The sequence below is a fragment of the Danio rerio genome, chromosome 25 (genome assembly GCF_052040795.2).
Source record: "Danio rerio strain M-AB ecotype USA chromosome 25, GRCz13ab, whole genome shotgun sequence".
In the NCBI taxonomy this organism is placed as follows: Eukaryota; Metazoa; Chordata; class Actinopteri; order Cypriniformes; family Danionidae; genus Danio; species Danio rerio.
Window position 1 is genome coordinate 40,274,131 of NC_141045.1, and position 25,870 is coordinate 40,300,000.

Sequence of the window (25,870 nt, forward strand, 5' to 3'; positions counted from 1 at the left end):
ACACCTTCATCAGTGGCGTCACCATTACTCTGACCCGTGGAGAGCTGGACAGAGTTACCCACTTTTCCAGCATATGTTTTACACAGCGGAAGCCCTTCCAGCTGCAATCCAGTACCGGGAAACACCCATACACACTCCTCCACACACTCATACACTACGGCCAGTGTAGTTGATCAGTTCACCTATAGTGCATGTGTTTGGACTGTGGGGGAAACCGGAGCACCCGGAGGAAACCCACACCAACACGGGGAGAACATGCAAACTCCACACAGAAACACCAACTGACCCAGCCGAGACTCAAACCAGCGACCTTCTTGCTGTGAGGCGATTGTGCTTCCCACTGCGCCACCGTGCCGCCCTGCTGCTCTGGTTTCAGTATGATGTTGGACACACACAGGCCCGTGTTGATGTTCTCTGATGGCTGCAGCAGCGTGAGGTTCAGATGAGGAGCTGGACTGTAGAGCTGCGTCTCCTCCTGTTGGCCAGTGGAGCTGACGCCAGCCTCACCTGCATCATTCTCTAAACAGGTGATCTGTGGAGAGCTTCTTCTACTTCTTTGTTCCTCTCGAGAGTTCTCCCTCAGCTGATGACTGATTATAAAGCATGTTCGTCCCTGAGCTCATAGGATCCTCGAGCCCGGGGCTTCCTCCCGTTTGCAGGGTGAGAGTGGAGTTTGAGCTCAGTGGAGATGTGGAGAACTCCCCTGCTGTAGCTGAAGAACAGTCAGTGATCGCTCTTGATAGCAGCATGACTGTGGTGCTGATGTGGATTAAGCTGCGTGTTTGTGGACAGGATTGTCAGCTGGCTTGGTCAGGACCGGTGATGTTCTCATTCTTTACTCTTTCTGCTAAGATTTTGTCTGTTCTTCTTTAACTGGAAGAGTCTCCGTGTGTCTCCTCAGTGAAGAGCTCTACAGCGTCTGCTGGCGCTTTATTAATCTAAAGCTCGTCTGCATTCCCGCCGGCAGCGCTGGCGCTGATGAGCTCCGGATAGACGAGCAGATCTGGAGACCGGAGTGTCGCTTCAGAAACCCCTGCTGGACACAGGCGGCAGTGCAGACCCCTGGACTACAGAGTGGCCCTCAGAGCCTCCTGACCCCTAGTCTACTACAGAGGATCTGAGGGCCCTCACTGCAGTCAAGGGGCCCGGAGCAGCAACCTGTGAACAGAGCCCAGCAGACACCTCCCAGACGGCCCTGCTGAGCAGTGTGAGGGTCTCTGTCCTGTTAGTGCACTACACTGCACACTGGCATGAGGACAGACGTGTGTGTGTGTGTGTGTGTGTGTGTGGGCTGCAGAGGTGTTTGTGTGTGAGGGCCGCTGGTCAGTCAGTGTTGAATAGGAGGAAACGGCGGTCAGTGGCTTTTCCTTCCCCTGAAAGAGAATTTCCCCCATGCTGAAGCCTGTGTGTGTGTGTGTGTGAGAGAGAGCTCCATCAGACCCTCAGAGCGCCGGCATGGACACACCGCTGATCATGAGGATGAGGATCAATATGCTGCTGATGATGATGATGATGATGATGCTGGAGATCTGCTCTGCGGCCGGTGAGTGTTGATGAGCTCCTCTAACCTGAATCCTCCACAGCGTCAGGGTCTCTCAGCAGGATTAACCTCACCGCCGCCTCTCCGTCTTCTAGGGTTCCTATATTCATTTCTTATATGAGTTATCATGACATAACAGGTGATTACAGCATTACACACTCTCACTGTAACCATTACAGAAACTCTGAACACAAAGAAGAGTCGGGTCAGATCAGACAGCTGCTCTCAGATCAGTCGTAATGAAGGAGAATCCGCATTCAACTGCTGTCCTGACACTTAATAATCAAACCTGGCTGAGTTGGTGTGTGTGTGTGTGTGTGTGTGTGCACTGCAAAAATGCTTTTCTTGTTTATATTTTTTGTCTTGTTTCTAGTCTAAATATCTAAAATTTCCTATATCAAGAAACATTTTCAAGATAAGCAAAACATACAGTCTTATTTTAAGAAATAATCTGCCAAAATGAAGTGAGTTTTTCCTTAAAACAAGCAAAATAATCTGCCAACGGGGTCAGCAAAATAATCTTACATCAAAAGAAAAAACAAGATTATTTTGCTTGTTTTAAGGAAAAACTCACTCAATATTGGCAGATTATTTCTTAAAATAAGACTATATGTTTTCCTTATCTTGAAAATGTTTTTGATATAGGAAATTTTAGATATTTAGACTAGAAACAAGACAAAAAATCTAAACAAGAAAAGCATTTTTTTTGCTGTGTGTGTGTGTGTGTGTGTGTGTGTGTGTGTGTGTGTGTGTGTGTGTGTGTGTGTGTGTGTGTGTGTGTTGTTTAGTGGATTGAGCTCAGTGTTTGTGTCCTGATGTTCTTCAAGCTCTTCAGATTTGGCTGATCTCCCTCAGTCTTCCCCCTGAAGTGTCCAGGGCACATGAGTGAAAACTCTCGGACATTGTGTTGAACAGCTCTATTGTTGTGTGTTACGTGTGCAGTACTGGCGTATGGAGATTACATGCAGTAAAAGTGAAGCAAGCGTTATAGCTGACAGAACTAAATGTCTGATATGAACACTCCTCAGTGAAAACTGACTCTGTCAAGTGCAGAATACAGTGAAGCAGACTCTCACGTCCACATCAGCTTTCTCCCAGGATTAGGAACTCTGCGGCTGATCATTTCAGATGTTTCTCAAATATCCAGCATGCTTGTTTTAGTTATAGTAATGTTAGTGTGCTGTTCTCCTAACCTGTAGACTTTTTAAAGGTCTCTAACTGTTCATGAACATGCCATAACAAATAATGAACTCAGCATGCAGCCGCTCTGGTAGCACATGAACATCACACATGTGTCTATTTAATGTTTGCCTTTACATCTGGAAGACATGCGTCTGCAAAACCTCTGTTAGATGTCTAGATATTTCTATATGGCATATAGCAGTGGTGCTCGACCATATTCCTGGAGATCTGCCTCCCTGCATCAAACACACCTGTCTTCAATGACTGAGTTCTCCTTCAGGTTGGGTTAGTTGTGTTTGATCGAGGTTGGAGCTCAACTCTGCAGGATCTTCATATCTCTATATAGACCTTTATAGTGTTTATAATGTTCGTTCAGCAGAGCTGGTAAAGATGTTATTCTGACCTCTGATGACCGCAGATGTTTTTTACTTTAAAGTAGATCTTACAGACATCTTACAGGCGTATGTCGTTTTCTTGTTCAGAGAAGCATATATTTGATGTTTGTGTTTACGTAAGACATACATCTATAAAACATCTATCTGATGTCCATGTGCAGATATTAAATAGACATCTTTGAGATCTTTGAGGTGTCTAATATGTGGAATGTTTATTCAGCAGACCTTATAAAGATGTTCATCAGACCTTTGACCACAGCAGATGTTTTCCAGACTAAACAGAAGTAATGTGTTATCTGGCAGTTCTTTTCTTATTCAGAGATTCCTGACGGCACACTAACATCATAAAGACGTCTATTTGATGTTTGAGTTTCATCTGTTAGATTTAAATGTCTGTTTAATTCATGAGATGCTAAAGCCCATGAGAAATCATCAGTTTACTGAGCCCCGTTTCCTCATTCAGTGATCTGGATTGTCTCCTGCAGGTGGTTTTCTGATCGCGCACACTAGTAAGGGCGTGTGTCTGAGCTCTCAGAAGGGTGCAGTGGTCCTGTGGCGATGTGATGAGCACAGTCCGGCCCAGCAGTGGACGTGGACCAGCAGTCTGAAGCTGAACCACACGCTGAGCTCCAGCTGTCTGTGGGTGAACCAGAGCTCCAGCGTCCCGCGCCATGCCCGCCTGCTCAGACTGAGTCACTGTGCCGCTGCGCCCGCCTGGAGCTGCTACAATCCCCGCGGGACCCTCGGGCTAGCAGAGACGCCCATGTTCCTGCACAAACAGGGCACTTGGGTCATAGTCCACCACCAGCAGAAACACTCCAACTGGTCCATGATCACGCTGGACTCTGGAGGACGACGGCAAACCACGCCTCTGTGCCCAATCCTAGGTAAGCTGACACTCCCCCACCACATGACACTCACGCACAGCACTTATTCCTGTGCAAGGAGTAATGTAATGTCATTATGCACTGCGTGTGCTTTTACCACATTCATGTTTTCCTGGGTTCAGGCGAGTAATCAAGGGCAATGTTTCTGCATTTTGTCAGTAAAGCTGGTTCTAGTAAACCTCCAGCAGGTGCTTTCAGGTGGAGCAGCGCTATGAGGACTGTTTTCTTTGTTGTGGGTGTTTGTAGTTTCTGTGTGAGAGCGCCCTCTGGCCTTCAGCTGGAGATTTACAGCTGATCTCAGAACTGTGCTTCCCTGACAAGATGTGCATGACAATCGCACCTTTGCTCAAGTGTGTTTGTGATTTAATTTCAATGAATTGCCCCATAAACCTGCCAGTTTTGCACTCTTTAGAAAAAACAGACTAACATCCGTCTCTTTCTCCAGGCCCATCCACAGTTTCAGCAGTGAAGTCCACAGGGGAAATGACCACCCTAACTGTGCCGGTCTGGACCCAGAGCAGAGCCGTGACGCACCACAGTAATACAGTCAGAAGCAGGACTAAACGCACCGTGACCACTGCACTGGGGGATCCCACAACCAGCCGGACAGAGCTCAAGGAGGATCAAACACTGGAGACAGAAGCACCCTATGACACCGGCGGCATCACAGAGCCATCCTCCACCACTCGGATGCTGACCAGAACACTTCACCAGCCACTGAGTCTCACCCAGAGTAAAGAGCAGACAGTAGAGTCCACCTCAGATGTTGGTCAGACAGTAGAGTCCACCTCAGGTGTTGTGGATCACACCGTAAAGTCCAGCTCAGATGTCATTGATCGTACAGTAGAGTCCACCTTAGATGTTATTGATCGTACAGTAGAGTCCACCTCAGGTGTTGGTCAGACAGTAGAGTCCACCTCAGGTGTTGTGGATCACACAGTAAAGTCCACCTCAGGTGTTGGTCAGACAGTAGAGTCCACCTCAGGTGTTGTGGATCATACAGTAGAGTCCACCTCAGATGTTATTGATCATACATCAGAGTCCACCTCAGATGTTGATCAGACAGTAGAGTCCACCTCAGATGTTATTGATCGTACAGTAGAGTCCACCTCAGGTGTTGATCAGACAGTAGAGTCCACCTCAGATGTTATGGGTCATACAGTAGAGTCCACCTCAGATGTTATTGATCGTACAGTAGAGTCCACCTCAGATGTTATGGGTCATACAGTAGAGTCCACCTCAGGTGTTGATCAGACTGTAGAGTCCACCTCAGATGTTATGGGTCATACAGTAGAGTCCACCTCAGGTGTTGATCAGACAGTAGAGTCCACCTCAGATGTTATGGGTCGTACAGTAGAGTCCACCCCTGATGTTGCGGATCAGACGGTCAATCCTCTGATCTCTCAGACCGGGTTGTCTTTCTCCACGACAGACACAGAGGCTTCAGTTTCCTCTCAGTCTGACTCTGAATCTCACAGCACTTCTGATTCCCGGATGGGCACATCTGAAGGTTCCAGCATCACCAGCGCTGCAGATCCTGTACTGACTGAGAGCTCCACCAGCAGTTCTCCAGTGTCCCACACAGACAGCTCATGGCCGAACGCCTCAACCAGAAGCTCAAGCACAACCAGGAGCATCAGAGATGTGCAGACCATCCTGCCATTCAGAACCAGAACCACACGAGCGATCACTGAAACTCTGTCCAGCACCGACTCCAGATCTTCTCCGAATGCTGTCAGCAGTTCTGCCAAAACAAGAGTGAGCACAGCATCGAGCGCAGCAGCCCCGTACACATGGACACCTGCAACGGAAACTCACAGATTCCCCTCTAGCACGGACTCTACTACGACTGTTAGTCCATCAACAGCTCAGGAAAGCACTGCCACCACTGCCCTGACCACCAGAACATCCGCTACACCTACAGCCGCTCCTACAGCTGCTCCTACAACCACCTCCACAACCACGGTGAGCAGCAGCTTATAGTTTCATTTAAAGGCTGAGATCCTTAAGAAATCCTGCAACTACCAAACGTAGCTTGGTTCAGTGTTTGATTCACTCCAAACATAGGACTAATACTTATTAGAATCTATAATACTGTAGTGCATGATTGGGGAAACAGCAGTGCCTAGACGAAACCATTTCTCCAGAATATCAGTTTCCACATTATCATTCAGTCTGAGAGCTGTTGACTATGGTGTTGTATTTCGAGGGTTCAGGTTAAGGTTAGGATACTAGTTTAGGTTAGTACTAGTTCTGGTTTCCCTTTGTGGAATGACACAAACATACTGATGATACATGAATGATACAAGTGATACAGATACTGCCCCCTGCAGGCATGGAGACGTATAGCCTCAAAAGCATGTGCAGACAGCATGATAGAAACGTCAGTAGAAACCCTTGAGGTCTTCCTCTAACTGTAAGAAACTGTGGTACAACCAGTGTCACGATGTTACAGACTAGTCAAGAGTAGTGTGTAGACGAGCTGTTTACATTAGGAGTGTCCAGTTCTGTTCCTGGAGATCCTGTAGGGTTGAGTTCATACCTGCTCAGACACTCCATACCTAATTTAGATCTTCTGGAGTTCCTGATGATTCCAGATGGCTGAGTTTGATCTGGTGTTCTGCTGAAAAAGGCATCTCACCGAATACAGATGCCCAAACCCTAGATACACCTCCTAACTCTAACTCTGCCTGTATTTTGGCCTGTGAGGGGAGGCATAATCGATCATGGGGGTATTTTCAGCACTACACTGGGATCCGGTATAGACGACCAGTAAGGTACATCTCCAAGAACAGGACTAGGCACAGCTGACCGACCATTGCATTTCTATAAACAGAATCGGCTCATGAGGAATTCTGTTCATCTCTCTGGCCTGTAAATCCCTTCTTGTTTGTATTTCTCATCTGCAGCTGCTGACGACAGAGGCTGCCGTGTGTCTGGTGAACGTGACCGCAGTGAGTGTTAATATGGAGTCCTGTGGGTTCAGTTTCACCACACCGGGACGCTCCTGCAGCTTCATCCTGACTGATGGATCTCGCATCTCCAGATGTTCTGAAGACAGCAGCCGATACACATGCCTGATGGAGGACCTGATTCCCGGCACCAGCTATGTGTTTGGGATCATTTCAGAGACAGACGGCGCTCAGCTTAACATCAGTGCTCAGACCGGTGAGTGAACAGGAGACGGTGTACTGTGTGTGCTTGACTGAGCGCGTTCTCACAATAACACTGGGAGATTTACAGCACTCTTCATTGTTCTTCTCCTTCACGCTGATGTGCTGGAACACATTGTTCTGACAGGGTTGATAAAGCACCGGCGTTCACAGCTTACAGCGGATGTGTTTGAGTGTCTCTGTGTTCAGTAAATCAGCTGGAATACACTGTGTTCATAAGAGCAGTCGTGGCCCGTGGTTCTTCACCTCTAGGCTGCAGTGCAGAATTCTTTAAGGCTCTTTTTCCTCCTGTGAGGTCAGACTTGTAGAAACATTGGACAGTAAGTTACTAAGTTAGTAAGTTACTCACAAAGTCAGTGGGTCATTCCTATAGATTTCCCATCATCACTGAAACAACATTTGTCCTAATCCAACCCAGGCTCATTCTGAAAACGTAGTCCCGTGGACGTTTCTGAAGACTGCGAAATACGTCCCGGGAGGTACGTATGGCTGCATTTCATTTTTTTAAGTGAACGCTACGGGGCGGTGTGACGCCGTTCCCTTTTGCGCTTGCCGGCTGACCGCTTACCTCCATATGGAGAGCTTTCCCGCCGCTATTAGTTTGTTCGGTCAGCTCATTGTGTGCGTCGGCGGACTTCAGATGCAGAGAGGAGGAGTTGACAAAGGCGTCCGGGTTCGAGTCCGGGGAGGAGCGGTTCCAGAAATCAGGTAAGACAAAACAGAATCCAAAAAATAAAGCGAACGAGTTCATAACAGGGAGAGAACGCGGTGAAATCCGAAAACGTGTTAAAAAGAAAACAGATGAGGGCTTTTCTTTTTCTAGACGGCGTAAATTGTTGCTCGGGTTTAGGGAAGTGAGCGGGCAGGCGGGTCAATCGGTAAAACTGGTTGGGTTCAGGGAAGGAGGAGGGTGGGTCAGCCGATTGGCCGGTCGCGGAGTCAATCATTCGGTCAGTCAGACAGCGGCCTCTGGTTGGTTGACGCGAGAACAGCGCAGGCATGAACGGCACTCTCAAGAGACGTTCGAGATACGAAAAAGCGCACACAGCGGCCTCTCGCGGATCCGCGAAAACAAAACCTGCACAAATACGTTCCTCCCTGGACGTATCTCGCAGTCTCCAGAAACGTCTGCTGGACTACGTTTTCAGAATGAGCCTGGGTTGCCTAATCCTCAACTTAAAAACACACAAGACTGGAAATAATGAATCATGAAGTAAGACTCTTAGTTTCACAATTTCTTGTCTAGTTTGAGAAGCAGAATCATGTTCATTGGGTTTACTCATTCAGTTTCTTCATTCGTGACAGGAGTGCAGGGGTCTGTGGTTTTGGCCAATCCTTCTGCACCTTTGAGGAATTGTTGAGGATTTAAGGGAAATAGTCAAACCTAAACCAAACAGCAGAACTTTGGGTACAGGAGCGCAGTGTGCAAACCGCCGCTGAGCAGCTTTCAGTGTTTCTGCCATTGAGCGCCAGCTAGAGTCTGTAAAGTACAGTAAAAGTAGAATAATAATGCAGATATAGAGGATATAGAGTAATAATGGTGTTTTATTCCTGCAGTTTCAGTCGTGTGTGCAGGTCTGTGTTCTGCTGAAGGACAGGGCACTGGTCAAACTGAGCCTCCCTTTCCTGAATCCTTTTCCTTAGTCTTTATGAGAGACGGTTTACTAACTGTGACGGATAACCCAAGCGTACCGTCACCGCCGCCCCAGCACACACAGCAGGCCGATCATCGAGTTCTCTGGGGTTTGTAATAGTGCTGTTGATGGCGTGGAGCTTTACACACATGACTTCTGAGAGACACTTGTGTTCCGGTTTACACCTTCTCCCAGTTTAAAGCACCAGTGGAGAAGCCCTGTCTCTATTCAGTGTGTTGAAATGAGATCAGTCCACATAATACAGACACATCACACCGGCCAACAGGGACAGTTCAGTCAGAACTCTACACTGATGAAGCTAAAGCTAAAGCAGCAGACCTGTACATGTACACACACTTTAACCATGTTCATCCAGCAAACTCTCTGATTATTTCTGTAAATGAGCGTGTGATAGTGTGTGTTTATTACTCTGTGAGCTGATTTCTCTCTGGTAAACTCCTCAGCTCCCCAACAGCAGCTTTCCCTGCTAAAGGCCGTCAGCGTTATCGCTATTTCCAGGATATTTTGAGCCTGCCTCTCCCTTCCTGCCTCAGCAGACGACACGCCTGCGTATCCTGTCTGTTACTGAACATGACCATGATGCTCCACACACTCACACGCTCTGGATATACACCTTTAGTTCCATAGGCGTGAAGAGTTTCATATTCAGATAATGATATTTTAAACCCCTCTCTCTCTCTCTACTGTACAGACTGTACTCTCTCCCCCTACCCCAACCCTTACCCTACACCCTACACCCTAACCCTAATCATAACCCTTACCCTACACCCTAACTCTACCCTTACCCTTGCAGTGTGTGTGTGTGTGTGTGTGTGTGTGTGTGTGTGTGTGTGTGTGTGTGTGTGTGTGTGTGCTGACTGATGGTCTTTCTGCAGCTCCAGCTCCTGTCTCCTCATTGGTCCTGCGCAGTGATGGCGGCAGTGACTCTCTGAGGGCCGCATGGGTTCCTGCAGTTGGACGAGTCGACTCATACCTGCTGTCTCTGCGGCCGGCTGGCACAGCTCTGACTCTTCCTGCAAACGCGTCTCGGTGTGTTTTCACTGGTCTGACTCCTGGACAACAGTATGAGCTGTCAGTGAAGACCAGGAGTGGAGCTCGATCAGCTGAGCGGACGACCGCGGCCAGAACAGGTGAGAACTCGGATATCAGCCAGTGACACACAAGCTGGATTCATATGAACACACAGACTGAATGTGAGTGTGTGATGTCTGTTTGCTGGTCAGCTCCGGGACGGGCGGCTCGTCTGAAGCTGGAGGCTCTCCGTCTAAACACTCTGCGTTTGTCCTGGTCTCCTCCTGATGGGGTCTGGGATTTCTACCGTATTCTGCTGTTCAACGGCTCCTCTGTGCTGGAGAACCGGACGGTGGAGCGGCAGCGGCTGGAGATCAGCTTCACCAACTGCACTCTGATTCCTGGACGGAGATACAGAGCTGCTGTCAGTGTGCAGAGCGGAGATCTGAGCACAACCGCAGACTGCCATGGGGGAGCCGGTGGGTGATGGAGCAGCCACAGCAGTTAAACCCCACTAGTCAACTCATGTACCCCAATAATGAAGTCCTCCACGCTAATCACTGCAGCTAAACTACACTAATCAGCTCAATGAACTGAGCTAACTGCATTACTGTGGTGTTTCAGCTCCGCGGGCCGTGCAGATGTTGACTGTCCGCCACGCCGATGAGTCGAGTCTGCGGGCCGCCTGGAGCCCCCCTGTGGGCGAGTGGGAGAACTACACACTCCTGCTGACGGACGGAGACGCCACTGTGGACTTCCGGACAGCAGATCATGATGTGCGTGAGTGCAGCTTTACTAACCTGATGCCTGGACACGCCTACACCATCACCGTGACGACCAACAGTGGAGATCTGAGCAGCTCCGCCCACATCACAGCAAAAACCAGTGAGTCATGCTGAGATTCCCCGTGGCTCTGTTTGAAGATGCACTCAATTTAAACTGAGTTCTGAGTTTTATAACGTGTGTGTGTGTGTGTGTGTGTGTGTGTGTGTGTGTGTGTGTGTGTGTGTGTGTGTGTGTGTGTGTGTGTGTGATCAGTCCCTGCTCAGGTCAGGCAGCTGCGGGTCAGTAATCTGGGCCGAACTGATGCTCTGCAGGTCAGCTGGGACGCTGCGTTGGGTCAGCTGGATCTGTACCGTGTGCTGCTGATCCAGGACAGTGTGGTGGTGCGGAATGAGAGTGTGCTGCCCAACACCACCACACTCCTCTTCCAGAGCCTGAGACCCGGCGCTCTGTACCGAGCGGTGGTGACGACTGCGCACCGCAGCGCTCGCTCCCGGCAGATGGTGGCAGAGGGACGCACCGGTACTGCAGCTCAGATACACTGATACACACATCCCTGTTCTGCACTTACACACACCTCTGAAACAACACACCAGCCACACTCAGAGACATCTGACCAATTAGAGAAAGAGCAGAGGCATCTGACTAATCAGAATATAGCAGAGTCATCTGGCCAATCAGAGATAGAGAAAACCTTCTGACCAATCAGAGAAAACCTTCTGACCAACCAAGATAAAGCAGAGCCATCTAACCAATAAGAGAAAGAGAAAACCTTCTGACCAATCAGAATAAAGCAGAGTCATCTGACCAATCAGAGAAAGAGAAAACCTTCTGACCAATCAGAATAAAGCAAAGTCATCTGACCAATCAGAGAAAGAGAAAACCTTCTGACCAATCAGAATAAAGCAGAGTCATCTGACCAATCAGAGAAAAAGTAGAGCCATCTGACCAATCAGAATAAAGCAGTCATCTGACCAATCAGAGAAAGAGTAGAGCCATCTGACCAACCAAGATAAACCAGAGTCATCTGACCAATCAGGGAAAGAGAAAACCTTCTGACCAATCAGAATAAAGCAGTCATCTGACCAATCAGAGAAAGAGTAGAGCCATCTGACCAACCAAGATAAAGCAGAGTCATCTGACCAATCAGAAAAAGAGGAAGAGACATTTGACCAATCAGATCAATAGACAGTCTGATTAATCAGAGACGAGTAGGGCCATCTGGCCAATTAGAGCACAGCACAGGCATCTGACCAATTACATTTCTGCAATTTAGTAGACACGTCTATCCAAAGCGACTTACACCGGTGAACACACACCCGGGGAGCAGTGAGGGTTTGATGCCTTGCTCAAGGGAATCTCCTCAAACAGGTCGATATCTTTCACTCTCCCTAACAGCTAATGCTAGTGCTGGGGCTTGAACCTGCGACCTTTGGATCCCAAGTTCAACTCTCTAACCATTAGTCCACAGCTGCCCCCAATTAGCAATAATATCAATAATTTGCAAGTGCATATGCAGATGTGTGGAGAACAGGATCTCAGCAAACAGAACAGAAGCAAGAGCACATGATCAGATCGAGTTGAAAGGGAAGGGCTGGAGTTTTGATTGGTCATTGAATAAACTGTTCAGTCTCCTGTAAACCTGCCGGAGAGCAGCAAACTCAACCCAGAGCAGCATGAGGGCACTCTAATCACACGTGATGGAAACTCTTTTCAAACTCTCTGAATGTGTGATTCACCGGGGTAACTTTAATAGTTTACTTAGAAGTGTCCTTAAGGATGGCCCAGGTATGCTGAACTTCACACTCACACTCTTATCTGGACCTGCAGGAATGCTCCTGGAATGTTCAGGAAGCCTTGAATATGTGAAGGTCATCCGTGTGCTTTCCTGCAGAGAGTGTTATTGTGCAGAGCGGATGTTGATCATCTGAGAGAACAATCACACTTACAGCCCGCACTAGTGTCTAGGGCACACAGAACAACAGCTCGACTACACACTAGTGTCTAGGGCACACAGAACAACAGCTCGACTACACACTAGTGTTTAGGGCACACAGAACAACAGCTCGACTACACACTAGTGTCTAGGGCACACAGAACAACAGCTCGACTACACACTAGTGTCTAGGGCACACAGAACAACAGCTCGACTACACACTAGTGTCTAGGGCACACAGAACAACAGCTCGACTACACACTAGTGTTTAGGGGACATACAACAACAGCTCGACTACACACTAGTGTTTAGGGCACACAGAACAACAGCTCGACTACACACTAGTGTTTAGGGCACACAGAACAACAGCTCGACTACACACTAGTGTTTAGGGCACACAGAACAACAGCTCGACTACACACTAGTGTCTAGGGCACACAGAACAACAGCTCGACTACACACTAGTGTCTAGGGCACACAGAACAACAGCTCGACTACACACTAGTGTTTAGGGCACACAGAACAACAGCTCGACTACACACTAGTGTTTAGGGGACACACAACAACAGCTCGACTACACACTAGTGTTTAGGGCACACAGAACAACAGCTCGACTACACACTAGTGTTTAGGGGACACACAACAACAGCTCGACTACACACTAGTGTTTAGGGCACACAGAACAACAGCTCGACTACACACTAGTGTTTAGGGGACACACAACAACAGCTCGACTACACACTAGTGTTTAGGGGACACACAACAACAGCTCGACTACACACTAGTGTTTAGGGCACACAGAACAACAGCTCGACTACACACTAGTGTTTAGGGGACACAGAACAACAGCTCGACTACACACTAGTGTCTAGGGCACACAGAACAACAGCTCGACTACACACTAGTGTTTAGGGCACACAGAACAACAGCTCGACTACACACTAGTGTTTAGGGGACATACAACAACAGCTCGACTACACACTAGTGTTTAGGGGACACACAACAACAGCTCGACTACACACTAGTGTTTAGGGGACACACAACATCAGCTTGTCCACTCTACTGGAATATTTAAAAACATTTTGTCCATCTGTGTGTGTGTGTGTGTGTGTGTGTGTGTGTGTGTGTGTGTGTGTGTGTGTGTGTGTGTGTGCGCATCAGTTCCAGCTGCGGTCAGAGACGTGTCGGTCAGCAATAACGGCCGTATGGATTTCCTGAGTGTGTCCTGGCGAGCGGCTGAGGGAGATGTGGACAGTTACTGGGTGAGTCTGCGGGATCGGGAGCGCACCGTACACACTCTCACCGTCTCCAAGGTCAGCACAGAGTGTGTGTTCAAGTCTTTGGTATCGGGGCGTCTCTACAACATCTCCATCACCTCCCGCAGTGGAGAATTTGAGAACCACACGGCGGTTCAGGAGCGCACGCGTAAGAACATCTCTGTGTTTCTGCAGCTCTGAGTCTGTGGGTTTCCTTCTGATTATCCTGTGCTCTTCTAGAACCATCCCCGGTGCTGAACCCCACCGCCACACACATGGCCGAAGAACAGCTCCTGAAGGTGTACTGGCGCCATGCGGAAGGAGACTTTGACTACTATCATGTCTCCATAAAGCACAATAACATCTTCCACCAGAACCGGACGGTCCCCAAGAGCCAGAATGAGTATGTGTTCAGTGGGCTGGTGCCGGGCCGGCTCTACATGGTGACCGTCAGCACATGGAGTGGAAAATATGAGTCCAGTGTCTCGACTCACGGAAGCACCTGTAAGTTCTGAAGCTCCGTGGTGTACGGGCTGTTTACAGTAATGCAGGCTTCACAACAAACAGAATCATTCACACTAGTAAAATACACACCAAGTCAGTGTATTCGCAGGACTCGAGGTCAGTTATCGTGGTGTAAATGTGCAATACCTTCCATCTGGTCTGAGCTGTGTGTTGTTCTTCAGTCTGCTGTGGGTCTGTGCTGTATTTGATGATGTTCTCCTTCTCAGTGCCCGCAAGAGTGCAGAATCTGTCTCTAGCAGACAGCGGCACTGAGGATCTGCTGGTGACCTGGGCTTCCGCTCCTGGAGATGTGGATCATTATGAAGTCCAGCTGCTGTTCAATGACATGAAGGTGTTTCCGCCCATCACTCTGACCAGCAGCACCACGCAGTACCTGCTGTCCTCACTCACTCCTGGCCGACTCTACAAGATCCTGGTGTCCACCTTCAGCGGGCCCAACCTCAGAGTGCAGTTCCTCAGGGGCAGAACCGGTGTGTGTGTGTGTGTGTGTCCATGTGCTGAAGGAACACTGCAGTATCTCGCCGAGTCTAATGTCGTGTTCATTTCTGTGTTTTGTAGTTCCCAGTACAGTGAAGAACATCCACATCAGTAACGAGGGTCAGAGCAGCAGTCTGCGGGTCAGCTGGACACCGGGGCAGGGTGATGTGGACCGATACACTGTGTCTCTGTCTCCGGGCCAGGAGAGATTCGTCCCCAAACACGTCAACGAGGTCAGCTTCCAGCATCTGCAGCCCGGACAGCAGTACAACATCACTGTTACGTCAATCAGCGGATCTCTGATCAACAACAGCACAGCAACAGGACGAACAGGTCAGATGAGGCATTTTATTAAACCCAGAGTCAGTCAGGTAACCCAGAAATGAAGGTCATTAATTCCTCTCTCTTATGTCGTTCTCCTGTGAGTTTCGTTCTTCTCCATCTAACCCTGTGCAGGTGTTTATCTCCAAACTCAGGCGTGTTATAATAATCAGAAGTTTCCCCTGTTGATTCTGCAGTTCCCTCTCCCGTGTCGGCTCTACAGCTGGAGGAGCAGCGCAGCACCTCCACCCTCTCGGTGTTTTGGCAGGCGGGTCAAGGAGTGTTCGACAGCTTTCGTCTGCAGCTGCTGGATGAGAGAGGAACACTGGTGTCCAACATCTCCACAGCGGCACAGGCCATTCAGCACACCTTCACACACCTCACACCAGGGAAACCCTACCGCGTCCTGATCCGGGCCCTCAGCGGAGGAGTCAGCAGCAATGATGTGGAGGTCGAGGGCAGAACCTGTGTGTACACGTCTCTATCCCATATTTACCCTGTGTTAGTCAAGCGACCTGTTACAGCGTCTGAATGTGTTTCCTGCAGGTCCGGCGACCGTCAGTGACTTGTCCGTGATCAGCAACACCACCACCAGCCTGTCGTTCCGCTGGGCTCCGCCGGTCGGAGAGTTTGATGGATTTGATGTTCTTCTGTATGATGAAGATGAAAGATTGCTTGATCAGAAATCAGGAGTCATGCAGGACTGCTCCTTCCTGAACCTTCGACCTGGGCTGCTGTATAAAGTGCTGATCTTCACCCGCAGTGGAGATCAAACCAACAGCACGTCTATCTGGGCCCGCACAGGTGAACGATGCACACCAGCGTACACCATATTGACCTGTATAGTCTAATAGCGATGTAGTGAAATGTCTGGCTCAGTCACAGCGATGAAACAACAAACGCACGCAAATATTGATCAGAGTCTTACTAGTTTTGTTGTTGGTTGGGTTGTGTAGTTCCTGCAGCGGTGACGTTCCTGCACGCCGACAGCAGACGGAGCTCTGAGAGTCTGTGGCTGAGCTGGAAGCAGCCCGCGGGGGCTGTGAGCAGCTACACCCTCCTGATCCTCAACCCTGATGGGACCCGGACTGCAGAGCAAAGCCTGGGGCCCGACAGCCGGAGCCATCAGTTCCAGAGCCTGGTGTCGGGACGCCTCTACCAGGCTGTGGTTCTTACACACAGTGGAGATCTCACCAACATGGCAACCACCAGCGACAGGACAGGTACATGTCTCCAGTAAATCACAAACACAAGATAAAAATGCTGTGTTGAGTAGGTGTCAGAGATGGGGAACAGTGGTGCAGCTTCCTTTATCATAACAGCAGAATCTTGACTTACTGATTTTAATAACTGTACCATGTATATTGTGTAGACCCCAAGCCTCCAGTCTCATTCTCCTTTGGGGAAATCACCAACACCTCATTGGAGATCACCTGGAGCGCTCCAGAAAACACAGATTATGATGACTTTGACCTTCAGTGGAGCCCCAGGGACCATCTGTCTGTGTTCAACCCTTACCACAGTCCCACATCCGCCAACCGGATCCTGAAAGGGATGCACCCCGGACGCCAGTACAACATCAGCCTCCGCACGGTCAGCGGTGCTGGAACCAACAACCCCACCTACAGCCTTCCCATCTCCAGGACCATCAGGACAAGTCAGTGCAGCACCAGACACTAACATGATAAGGCCTGTTCACACTGCGATGATGAGGATAGTGATAAAGACATCTGTCTACAAATCATTCTGAATGTAGGAGTTCAGATCACAGCTATAACAATGAAGATGCAGAGAGTCGATATCAGGGGAATCACTTTCTGAACAGTTTATCTCCAGATTATAAATGATAAAGCACTGAGAGATAGATCAGAATTCACTGAAATATACAGATCTTGTGCAAGTAAAAGCTACAGATGCTAACAGGGCCGGAGTGGGACTCCTTTTCAGCCCTGGAGTTTCAAGCCTCAGACCGGCCCACCTCAGTTCATGACTATATTAAAATAAGGTCATTCCACTTCAGTTTCTAATGACACTATCATGTCTTTTTTTGAGAAAACAGCTGCTTTAGAACTTCAAATGTTCAACAACCCTAACAGTATTATATGTCTCAACAATAAAAATGAAAAAAAAAAAAACATTCTTAGACAAGGATCAAACCCAAATCAGCGGCGTCGTAATCTAACGTGCTAACCACTGGACCACAACAGTTGTATATTGAAAAGAGACACATCTGAGTTATATCATCATTATATATAAAATGAGCAGAGCTGCGGTTAAATAATGAGTAAGAAGACTGTGGTCAAGTAAATAAATTAATTAATTTAAAAAGTGTGACAGCTAAGAGCAACAGATTCTGGAGCTAGGGACACCGGCCCTCGCGGCCAAGAAACAGACCGGCCCACTGGGAATTCTCCCGGTCCTCCCGATTAGCCAATCCGGGCCTGGATGCTAATATAGAGAAGCCAAAGATGGCAAGAATGATACAGATTACATGCAAGCTGTGCAAGCCAGGCTAGCAAACTGAAATATGCAAACAATGACGTCAGGTATAAAGAGCTAGTCCTGGCATCGTTGTATTCTCCTGCCAGAAAAAAATGGATTGTGTTTAAACTCCTCTACACCAGGAGTCGCCAACCTTGTTCCTGGAGAGCCACCTTCCTGCAGAATTCAGCCACAACCCTGATGAAACACACCTGAACCATTTAATTGGACCGCAGACAGCTGTGTTTGGTCAGGGCTGCAACTAAAATCTGGAGGAAGGTAGCTCTCCGGGAACACGGTTAGTGACCCCTGCTCTGATTGCGATCGCTAAATTGTCTGTTTGATGAGGTTACACAAGCTGGATTCACTGGTCAGATGCGCTAGAACCTGGTACTGAGATACCCGCTGGGTACAAGGGGGTACTGCAATTACAATTCAAAATCTACTTTCCTGCAGAGCTTAGCTCCAGGTATAATCATCACACCTGAGCAATCTGATCAGGGTCTCCAGGATTACTTGGGAACAGAGGATCAGAGCTAAACTCTGCTGGACTGTGGATCAGCAAAACCAGCCTTACAATAGGATAGAAACCAGCTATTAGTAGTGAACACAGAGATAGACCAGTGGACCACAGGTGACCTGCAGGTAGAGCACTAGTTAGTGAAATGCGTGTCTGTTCTTGTCTTCAGAGCCGGAGCGTGTTCAGAGTCTTCACTGCCGTCCGCAGAACTCCTCCACCATTTCTTGCTCCTGGATTCCCCCAGAAGCTGACTTTGACTCGTACACTATCGAGTGCACTAGGAAGGACTCTCGGAGAATGGTGTACTCGCAGCGTACAGTCAAAGGGAACACCGTCTATCTGATCAGGGATCTGGAGCCTCATAAACACTACATGGTCTCTGTTAAAGTCATCTCGGACAGCATGACCAGCGAGGCGGTGATGGAGAACGTGGTGACCATGATCGACCGTGAGTTATGGCGTACATTAAAATCCACAATGAGATCCCTTTCTGACAATCGTGTTTACTAAATAGGGTTCTTGTTATCTCAGGTCCACCACTGCCCATGGCTCGGATTGATGAGAACGCGGTTACAATCACCAAATCCACCATACTGTTCCAGTTCAACTGCAGCTGGTTCAGTGACATCAACGGCGCCGTGAAGTTCTTCACCATCGTCATCATCGAGTCTGACGGTCAGCAGGCATTTGTTATCTATGAGTAGACTGAAGGGCCAGTTCACCCAGTAATGAAGAGTCTGTCATTAAGACACGTCGTTCCTCCGAGAGCTTCGTTCATCCTCAGTCAGAGTTGAAGATGTTTGAAATGCGAGAGCTCCTGATCCTCCATAGACAGCAAGGGTCCGGAGACATCCTCAAACACTGCCTCATGCCTTCAGGGGCTCAATGGCGGCTCAAGTGTTGTCCATCAGCTTCTCCTCCTCAGTGTCAGTATATCGCGCACAGCTCAGAGCAGTGATGAAGCCCCTCCCCCGATGCAGCGCCACACAACAATGTGCACAATATACTGACACTGAGGAGGAGAAGCTGATGACATCACGGTCATCTCTGTGTTATCTGCACACAGGAGTATTCTCACAGGTTGACAATATTCTGATATAAGCCCTGAAGAGTGTTCATTTCAGGCTGAACTGACCCTTTAGGCGCTTTAGTTTCCTCCCACAACTGAACTGAATCCTCTTCCTGTGGTGTAAATGCAGACAGTGAACGCCAGCAGCCACAGCAGCTTCATCCTCTTCCCTCATACCTGGACTACAGGTCCAACAGCTCCATCAAAGCCTATCAGACCAGCTTCTTCCGCAGCCACTGTGACGAGAGCCAGAGCCCGGCGCAGGAGTTCAGGGTCCAGCTGGGGTCAGGGATGGAGAGTCTGGGAGGACGCTGTGATCAGAAAACATCCACAGGAGGATCTCAGGAGCAGACGGCCTTCTGTGATGGACCGCTAAAGCCCAGGACTGCATACAGGTGAGGCTCAGGTGCTGCGGCCAGGGGGCAGAGCTGGGCTTGAGGGACAGTCTGGGAGTGTATTTGTACCTCCTTTTCCCCCAGTGTCTTGTTTCCTATTGTCCTATGCTACCTCTCGACTGAGCTGTCTTCCCCTGAAGTGTATGATGTTTGTGTATGCTCAGAGGGGTCCAACTTCACTGCGTGTAACAGTGTTGTGACAAATAAAAGCTCATCATCATCATCATCATCAAAACATTAACCTTGAAAGTATTTTAATAGCCTACACATGAAAAAGTGAAGATCAGGGAGGAAAACTCCGTCGTGAAGACATTCCCATTTACACTGATGAATACTTTCAACACACAGCACACTACAGAAGAGAACTACACTGCACAAACCAAGCAGAGATTTGTAAGGACAGTAAGGGTGCACTCACACTATACTCTCTGAAGCGTGCTCTGCTCCTGTGTGTGTTTTCAGACTCAGCGTTCGAGCGTTCACCAAACTCTACGATGAGGATCGAGAGGAGTTTCTCTCTCCGCTATACACCGACACGTACCTGTCCAAACCCCTGCTGACCCATGCAGGTACGGCTTCACACACACTGACACCGTTCGCTGAAGGTGTGTGTTTGTTTAATGTGTGTGTGTGTGTGTCCAGAGCCGCTGAGCGGGGTCATCGAGGGCGTCAGCGCTGGACTCTTCCTCATCGCCACCATGGTGGGCTTAATCGTGCTGCTGGTCTGCAGACAGAAGGTCCACAAGATGTGAGTGAATCTCCCTGTACTGCAGACACCAAGACTGCATGAGTGGAGCACCTGTGTGTAGATGTGGAGCGGGTGTAGATGCAGATGAGGATGTGCTGTGTGTTTTTCAGGAGCGCACAAGAGCCTGTGGTCAGAATGAGTCTGAGAAGAGAAAGAGCGTCCTCAGGGGGACACACCATCATCAGAGGGTCAGAAACACCATCATCACCATCATCATCATCACCATCTTCATCACCATCATCATCATCTTCATCACCATCATCATCATCACCATCTTCATCACCATCATCATCATCACCATCTTCATGATCATCATCTTCTTCATCACCATCATCTTCATCACCATCATCATCATCACCATCTTCATCATCACCATCTTCATGATCATCATCTTCTTCATCATCATCATCATCATCTTCTTCATCATCATCATCATCACCATCTTCATCATCATCACCTTCGTCATCTCCATCTTCATCATCTCCATCTTCATCATTATCTTCATCATCATCATCATCATCTTCATCATCTCCATCTTCATCTTCATCATCATCATCATCATCATCATCATTATCATCATCTTCATCATCATCATCATCATCATCATCATCATTATCATCTTCATCATTATCTTCATCATCATCATCATCATCATCATCATTATCATCATCTTCATCATCATCATCATCATCATCATCATCATCATCATTATCATCTTCATCATTATCTTCATCATCATCATCATTATCATCTTCATCATCATCATCCTCATCATTATCATCTTCATCATCTCTATCTCCATCTCCATCTTCATCTTCATCATCATCATCATCTTCATCATCTCCATCTCCATCTTCATCATCATCATCATCATCATCATCATCATCTTCATCATCATCATCATCATCATGTTCATCTTCATCATCATCTTCATCATCATCTCCATCTTCATCATTATCATCATCATCATCATCATCTTCATCATCATCATCAGTATTATCATCATCATCATCATCATCTTCATCATCATCATCATCATCATCATCTTCATCATCATCATCATCATCATCATCATGTTCATCTTCATCATCATCTTCATCATCATCTCCATCTTCATCATTATCATCATCATCATCATCATCTTCATCATCATCATCAGTATCATCATCATCATCATCATCATCATCACCATCATCATCATCATCTTCATCATCATCATCATCATCATGTTCATCTTCATCATCATCTTCATCATCATCTCCATCTTCATCATTATCATCATCATCATCATCATCTTCATCATCATCATCAGTATCATCATCATCATCATCTTCATCTTCATCATCATCATCATCATCATCATCATCATCATCATCTTCATCATCATCATCATCATCTTCATCATCATCATCATCATCATCTTCATCTTCATCATCATCATCATCATCATGTTCATCTTCATCATCATCATCATCTTCATCATCATCTTCATCATCATCATCATCATCATCTTCATCTTCATCATCATCATCAGTATTATCATCATCATCATCATCATCTTCATCATCATCTTCATCTTCATCATCTTCATCATCATCTTCATCTTCATCATCTTCATCATCATCTTCATCTTCATCATGTTGTATATATTCATTGATTCTGAGAGCATCAGATCTGATAACAGTGATCTCTGTGTTTTAGGAACCGCCGGGTCTCAAGGTAACACACACACACACATACACACACACACACACACACACTTAAAGTGAAGTTTCACAAATTAATTTTGCGATGTGATATGATTGACTGCAGCTGGTCTTTCATCTACAATCATTAGTTAGCGGATCAGATTAATCCAAACTCACTATCAGTAGCCCAGCTACACATACTCCCTTATCTTCGTTTTCTATTATCTCCGAGCTCAGGGTTCTCTCCTGGGGCAGAACGCCAAACCTGCTATCATTGGTTAAACGATATCTAAGTGTGAACTGTTGAATCACAGTACAGTAATGATGTCTTTTCTGAACACAGTCCCGTCAGCATTGCAAACTTTGAGGCACATTTAGCTAAGCTCCGAGCGGACTCCTGCTACCTGCTCTCAGAGGAATACGAGGTAAAACACACTCCTCCTTCATCAAGACGGACTCTCGTTTCATGATGAACACAGTACATGTTGCTTGTGTGTTCAGGACCTGAAGGATGTTGGTCGTAATCAGCCTCAAGACTCGGCGTTACTGCCTGAAAACAGAGGGAAGAACCGCTACAACAACATCCTGCCCTGTGTGTTGGAGAATCTGCGTCTGCATTGAGGTTTCTGCTGTTCGACATGTGCGCCATGTCTAAAACTGCTGTGTGTGTGTGTGTGTGTGTGTGTGTGTGTGTGTGTGTGTTTCTGACCAGATGACTCCACACGGGTGAAGCTGTCCTATGTGGACGAGGACTCCTGCTCAGACTACATCAACGCCAGCTATATTCCTGTAAGATCTTCACTCCAGGACTTACTTTAATGATGAAAATCTTGAACACAGACAAGAGCTGAAGCTCAACTATAGTATAGTGAAGTACAGCAGTCACATTATTAATAATAATACAGGACATATTGGTAGATATCAGAGCATAAAGCAGTGTAAATAATAGATATTATCTGTGTTCTAAAGGTGAAGTTCAAAACATTTACCTCTCTGTCAAACTGCATTATTTATTCTGTGAAATATTATTATTATTATATTATTATTAGTATTAATTTATTTATCATATATTATTATTATTAGTAGTAGTATTACTATTATTATTATTAATATTATTATTATTATTAATGTATTTATTATTATTTTTATTACTATTATTATTATTAATTAATTCTTTATTATTTATTATTATTATTATTTATAAATATTATTATTATTATTACTATTATTATTTATTGTTATTATTATTATTTATTATTATTACTATTACTTTTATTATTTATTGTTATTATTTTATTTATTATTATTACTATTTCTATTACTATTATTATTATCATCCATTATTATTATTATTTATTATTATTTATTTATTATTATTATTATCAATTATTATTTATTATTATTATTATTACTATTATTATTGTCATTCATTATTATTATTTATTTATTTATTATTATTATCATTTATTATTATTATTATTATTGTTATTACTAATATTATTATTATTATTTATTATTATTACTATTATTGGTTTTTATTACTATTATTGTTATTTATTATTATTATTATTATTTATTATTATTATTATTATTATTCATTTATTAATATTGTTGTTATTATTTTATTAACTTTTTTTGTCAAATATCCCCCCAGTTCTGTCACAGGAGCTGATAATGGAGTAGGTGTAAATGCAGTCTGAATGTCTGCAATGGGCATAACCGGGTGTCCGGGTGTGTTTCAGGGAAATAACTTCCGGCGGGAGTACATCGCCACACAGGGGCCACTGCCCGGCACGAAGGACGACTTCTGGAAGATGGTGTGGGAGCAGAACGTGCACAATATCGTCATGGTGACGCAGTGTGTGGAGAAGGGACGGGTATGAGCTCATGACACACACTCACACACTGAAACACACACACACGCACACACACTCAGCTCACCGTGTCTCTGCAGGTGAAGTGTGACCATTACTGGCCCTTCGACCAGGAGCCGCTGTATTACGGAGACCTGATCGTGCAGATGCAGTCAGAGTCTGTGCTGCCCGAGTGGACCATCCGGGAGTTCAGGATCTGCAATGTGGGTGCAAAACACACACGCACACACACACACACACACAGCTTTTCTTGCTATTTTTGTGCAGATTTATGTACAGTATATTACCTATAAATATTATAAATACACCCCAAACAGATGGAAGACAAATTAAAAGGGAGGCAGATATTTCCAAATCTACTTTGACTTGTGTTTGACTGCAACACATTCCAGAAACAGCTGTATCAGTAAAGCGTTTCCCACTGTGTAATGCTGCCGTTCCTGTTCACAACACTTAAAGACGTTCAGGGACTGAAGACAGCGTTGCTGCAGTGTTTCAGCTGTAGTTCTGCCACATTCCTCCTGCAAACAAGTCTCAAGGTGGGCAACAGTGTGGAGCCACACGTTCTCTATTGGATACAGGTCGGGACTGCAGGCAGGCCAGTCCAGTCCGTGTCTCCTCCTCCTCGGCAGCAGGACTCATATGTATTCATATCGTCTGCAGTCAAACACAAGTCAGAGCACATCTGGGGATCACTGCTGCCTTATTTTATTTGTGTTTTCCACGCTGACTCGGCTTTCTCTGGTTTGGGCTGTAATAACTAATATTGAATGATAACATTTAATGAAAATAATCCACAGGAGGATCACCTGAGCTACTGCAGGGTGGTGCGGCAGTTCCACTACACCGTCTGGCCGGACCACGGCGTCCCCGAGGCCACGCAGACCCTCATCCAGTTCACCAGGACGGTCAGAGACTACATCAACCGCACACCATTCTCTGGAGCCTGCGTAGTGCACTGCAGGTACAGCACACTTGCTTTCAGCCCTGTGTAGTGCACTATGGGTACAGCACACTCACCTTCAGCCCTCTGTAGTGCACTGCAGGTACAGCACACTTTTTTATTATTATTATTATTATTATTATTTCATTATTATTATTTATTATTGTTATTATGATTTATTATTATTATTTTGTTATTATTATTTTATTGTTATTATTATTTTATTATTATTATTATCGTTATTATTATTTTATTATTATTATTATTATATTGTTATTATTAATATTATTTTATTATTATTATTATTATTTGTATTATTATTATTATTATTCATTATTATTAATTAATATGATTTATTATTATGATGATATTTTATTATTAATATTATTATTATGATTTATTATTATTATTATTATTTCTATGGAGCCTGCGTAGTGCACTACAGGTACAGCACACTCACCTTCAGCCCTCTGTAGTATTGTGTGTATGGTATTGATTTATGTGTGTGTGTGTGTGTTCCCCCCAGCGTGAGCGCGCAAGTGTGTGTGTGTGTGTGATTGATATATATATATGTGTGTTCCCCTCAGCGCGGGTGTGGGCCGCACCGGCACCTTCACGGCTCTGGACCGCCTGCTGCAGCAGCTGGACACACACGACACAGTGGACGTCTATAGTGTAGTGTTTGATCTGAGGCTACACCGCACACACATGGTGCAGACCGAGGTGAGAGTGCGCACACACACACACAAACACACACACACGCGTGCACACTCTCTTTCTCACTCTCATATGTGTTTATGTTTCTGTGTGTGTGTGTGTGTGTGTGTGTGTGTGTGTGTGTGTGTGTGTGTGTGTGTGTGCGTGCAGTGCCAGTACGCGTTCCTCTACCAGTGTGTGCGTGATGTGCTGCGGGCCAGAAAGCTGCGCAGTGAACAGGAGAACCTGCTGTACCCCATCTATGAGAACGTCCATCCAGACACACACAGAGGTCAGTGACAGCCGTCACACACA

The 25,870-nt window shown here is 46.4% G+C and overlaps 1 protein-coding gene across 1 annotated transcript in view; it reads left to right on the top strand.

Moving 5' to 3' along the window:
• The first annotated feature begins 1,433 nt into the window (after window positions 1-1,433).
• ptprbl (protein tyrosine phosphatase receptor type B, like) overlaps window positions 1,434-25,870 on the top strand; it is a 25,183-nt gene continuing 746 nt past the window's right edge. Inside the window, exons 1-31 of the mRNA XM_087312589.1 lie at window positions 1,434-1,543; window positions 3,603-4,004; window positions 4,450-5,969; window positions 6,914-7,172; window positions 9,708-9,962; window positions 10,056-10,322; window positions 10,468-10,728; window positions 10,882-11,148; window positions 13,724-13,987; window positions 14,059-14,322; window positions 14,550-14,813; window positions 14,902-15,153; window positions 15,339-15,608; window positions 15,688-15,945; window positions 16,098-16,364; window positions 16,514-16,798; window positions 18,312-18,590; window positions 18,674-18,817; window positions 19,342-19,606; window positions 20,069-20,175; window positions 20,249-20,354; window positions 20,465-20,542; window positions 22,056-22,073; window positions 22,386-22,467; window positions 22,544-22,634; window positions 22,755-22,831; window positions 23,785-23,919; window positions 23,997-24,119; window positions 24,717-24,880; window positions 25,447-25,582; window positions 25,727-25,847. Coding sequence (XP_087168715.1) covers window positions 1,456-1,543; window positions 3,603-4,004; window positions 4,450-5,969; window positions 6,914-7,172; window positions 9,708-9,962; window positions 10,056-10,322; window positions 10,468-10,728; window positions 10,882-11,148; window positions 13,724-13,987; window positions 14,059-14,322; window positions 14,550-14,813; window positions 14,902-15,153; window positions 15,339-15,608; window positions 15,688-15,945; window positions 16,098-16,364; window positions 16,514-16,798; window positions 18,312-18,590; window positions 18,674-18,817; window positions 19,342-19,606; window positions 20,069-20,175; window positions 20,249-20,354; window positions 20,465-20,542; window positions 22,056-22,073; window positions 22,386-22,467; window positions 22,544-22,634; window positions 22,755-22,831; window positions 23,785-23,919; window positions 23,997-24,119; window positions 24,717-24,880; window positions 25,447-25,582; window positions 25,727-25,847 — 7,369 coding nt within the window. The 5' untranslated portion in view covers window positions 1,434-1,455. The remainder of the gene's footprint in view (window positions 1,544-3,602; window positions 4,005-4,449; window positions 5,970-6,913; window positions 7,173-9,707; window positions 9,963-10,055; window positions 10,323-10,467; window positions 10,729-10,881; window positions 11,149-13,723; window positions 13,988-14,058; window positions 14,323-14,549; window positions 14,814-14,901; window positions 15,154-15,338; window positions 15,609-15,687; window positions 15,946-16,097; window positions 16,365-16,513; window positions 16,799-18,311; window positions 18,591-18,673; window positions 18,818-19,341; window positions 19,607-20,068; window positions 20,176-20,248; window positions 20,355-20,464; window positions 20,543-22,055; window positions 22,074-22,385; window positions 22,468-22,543; window positions 22,635-22,754; window positions 22,832-23,784; window positions 23,920-23,996; window positions 24,120-24,716; window positions 24,881-25,446; window positions 25,583-25,726; window positions 25,848-25,870) is intronic.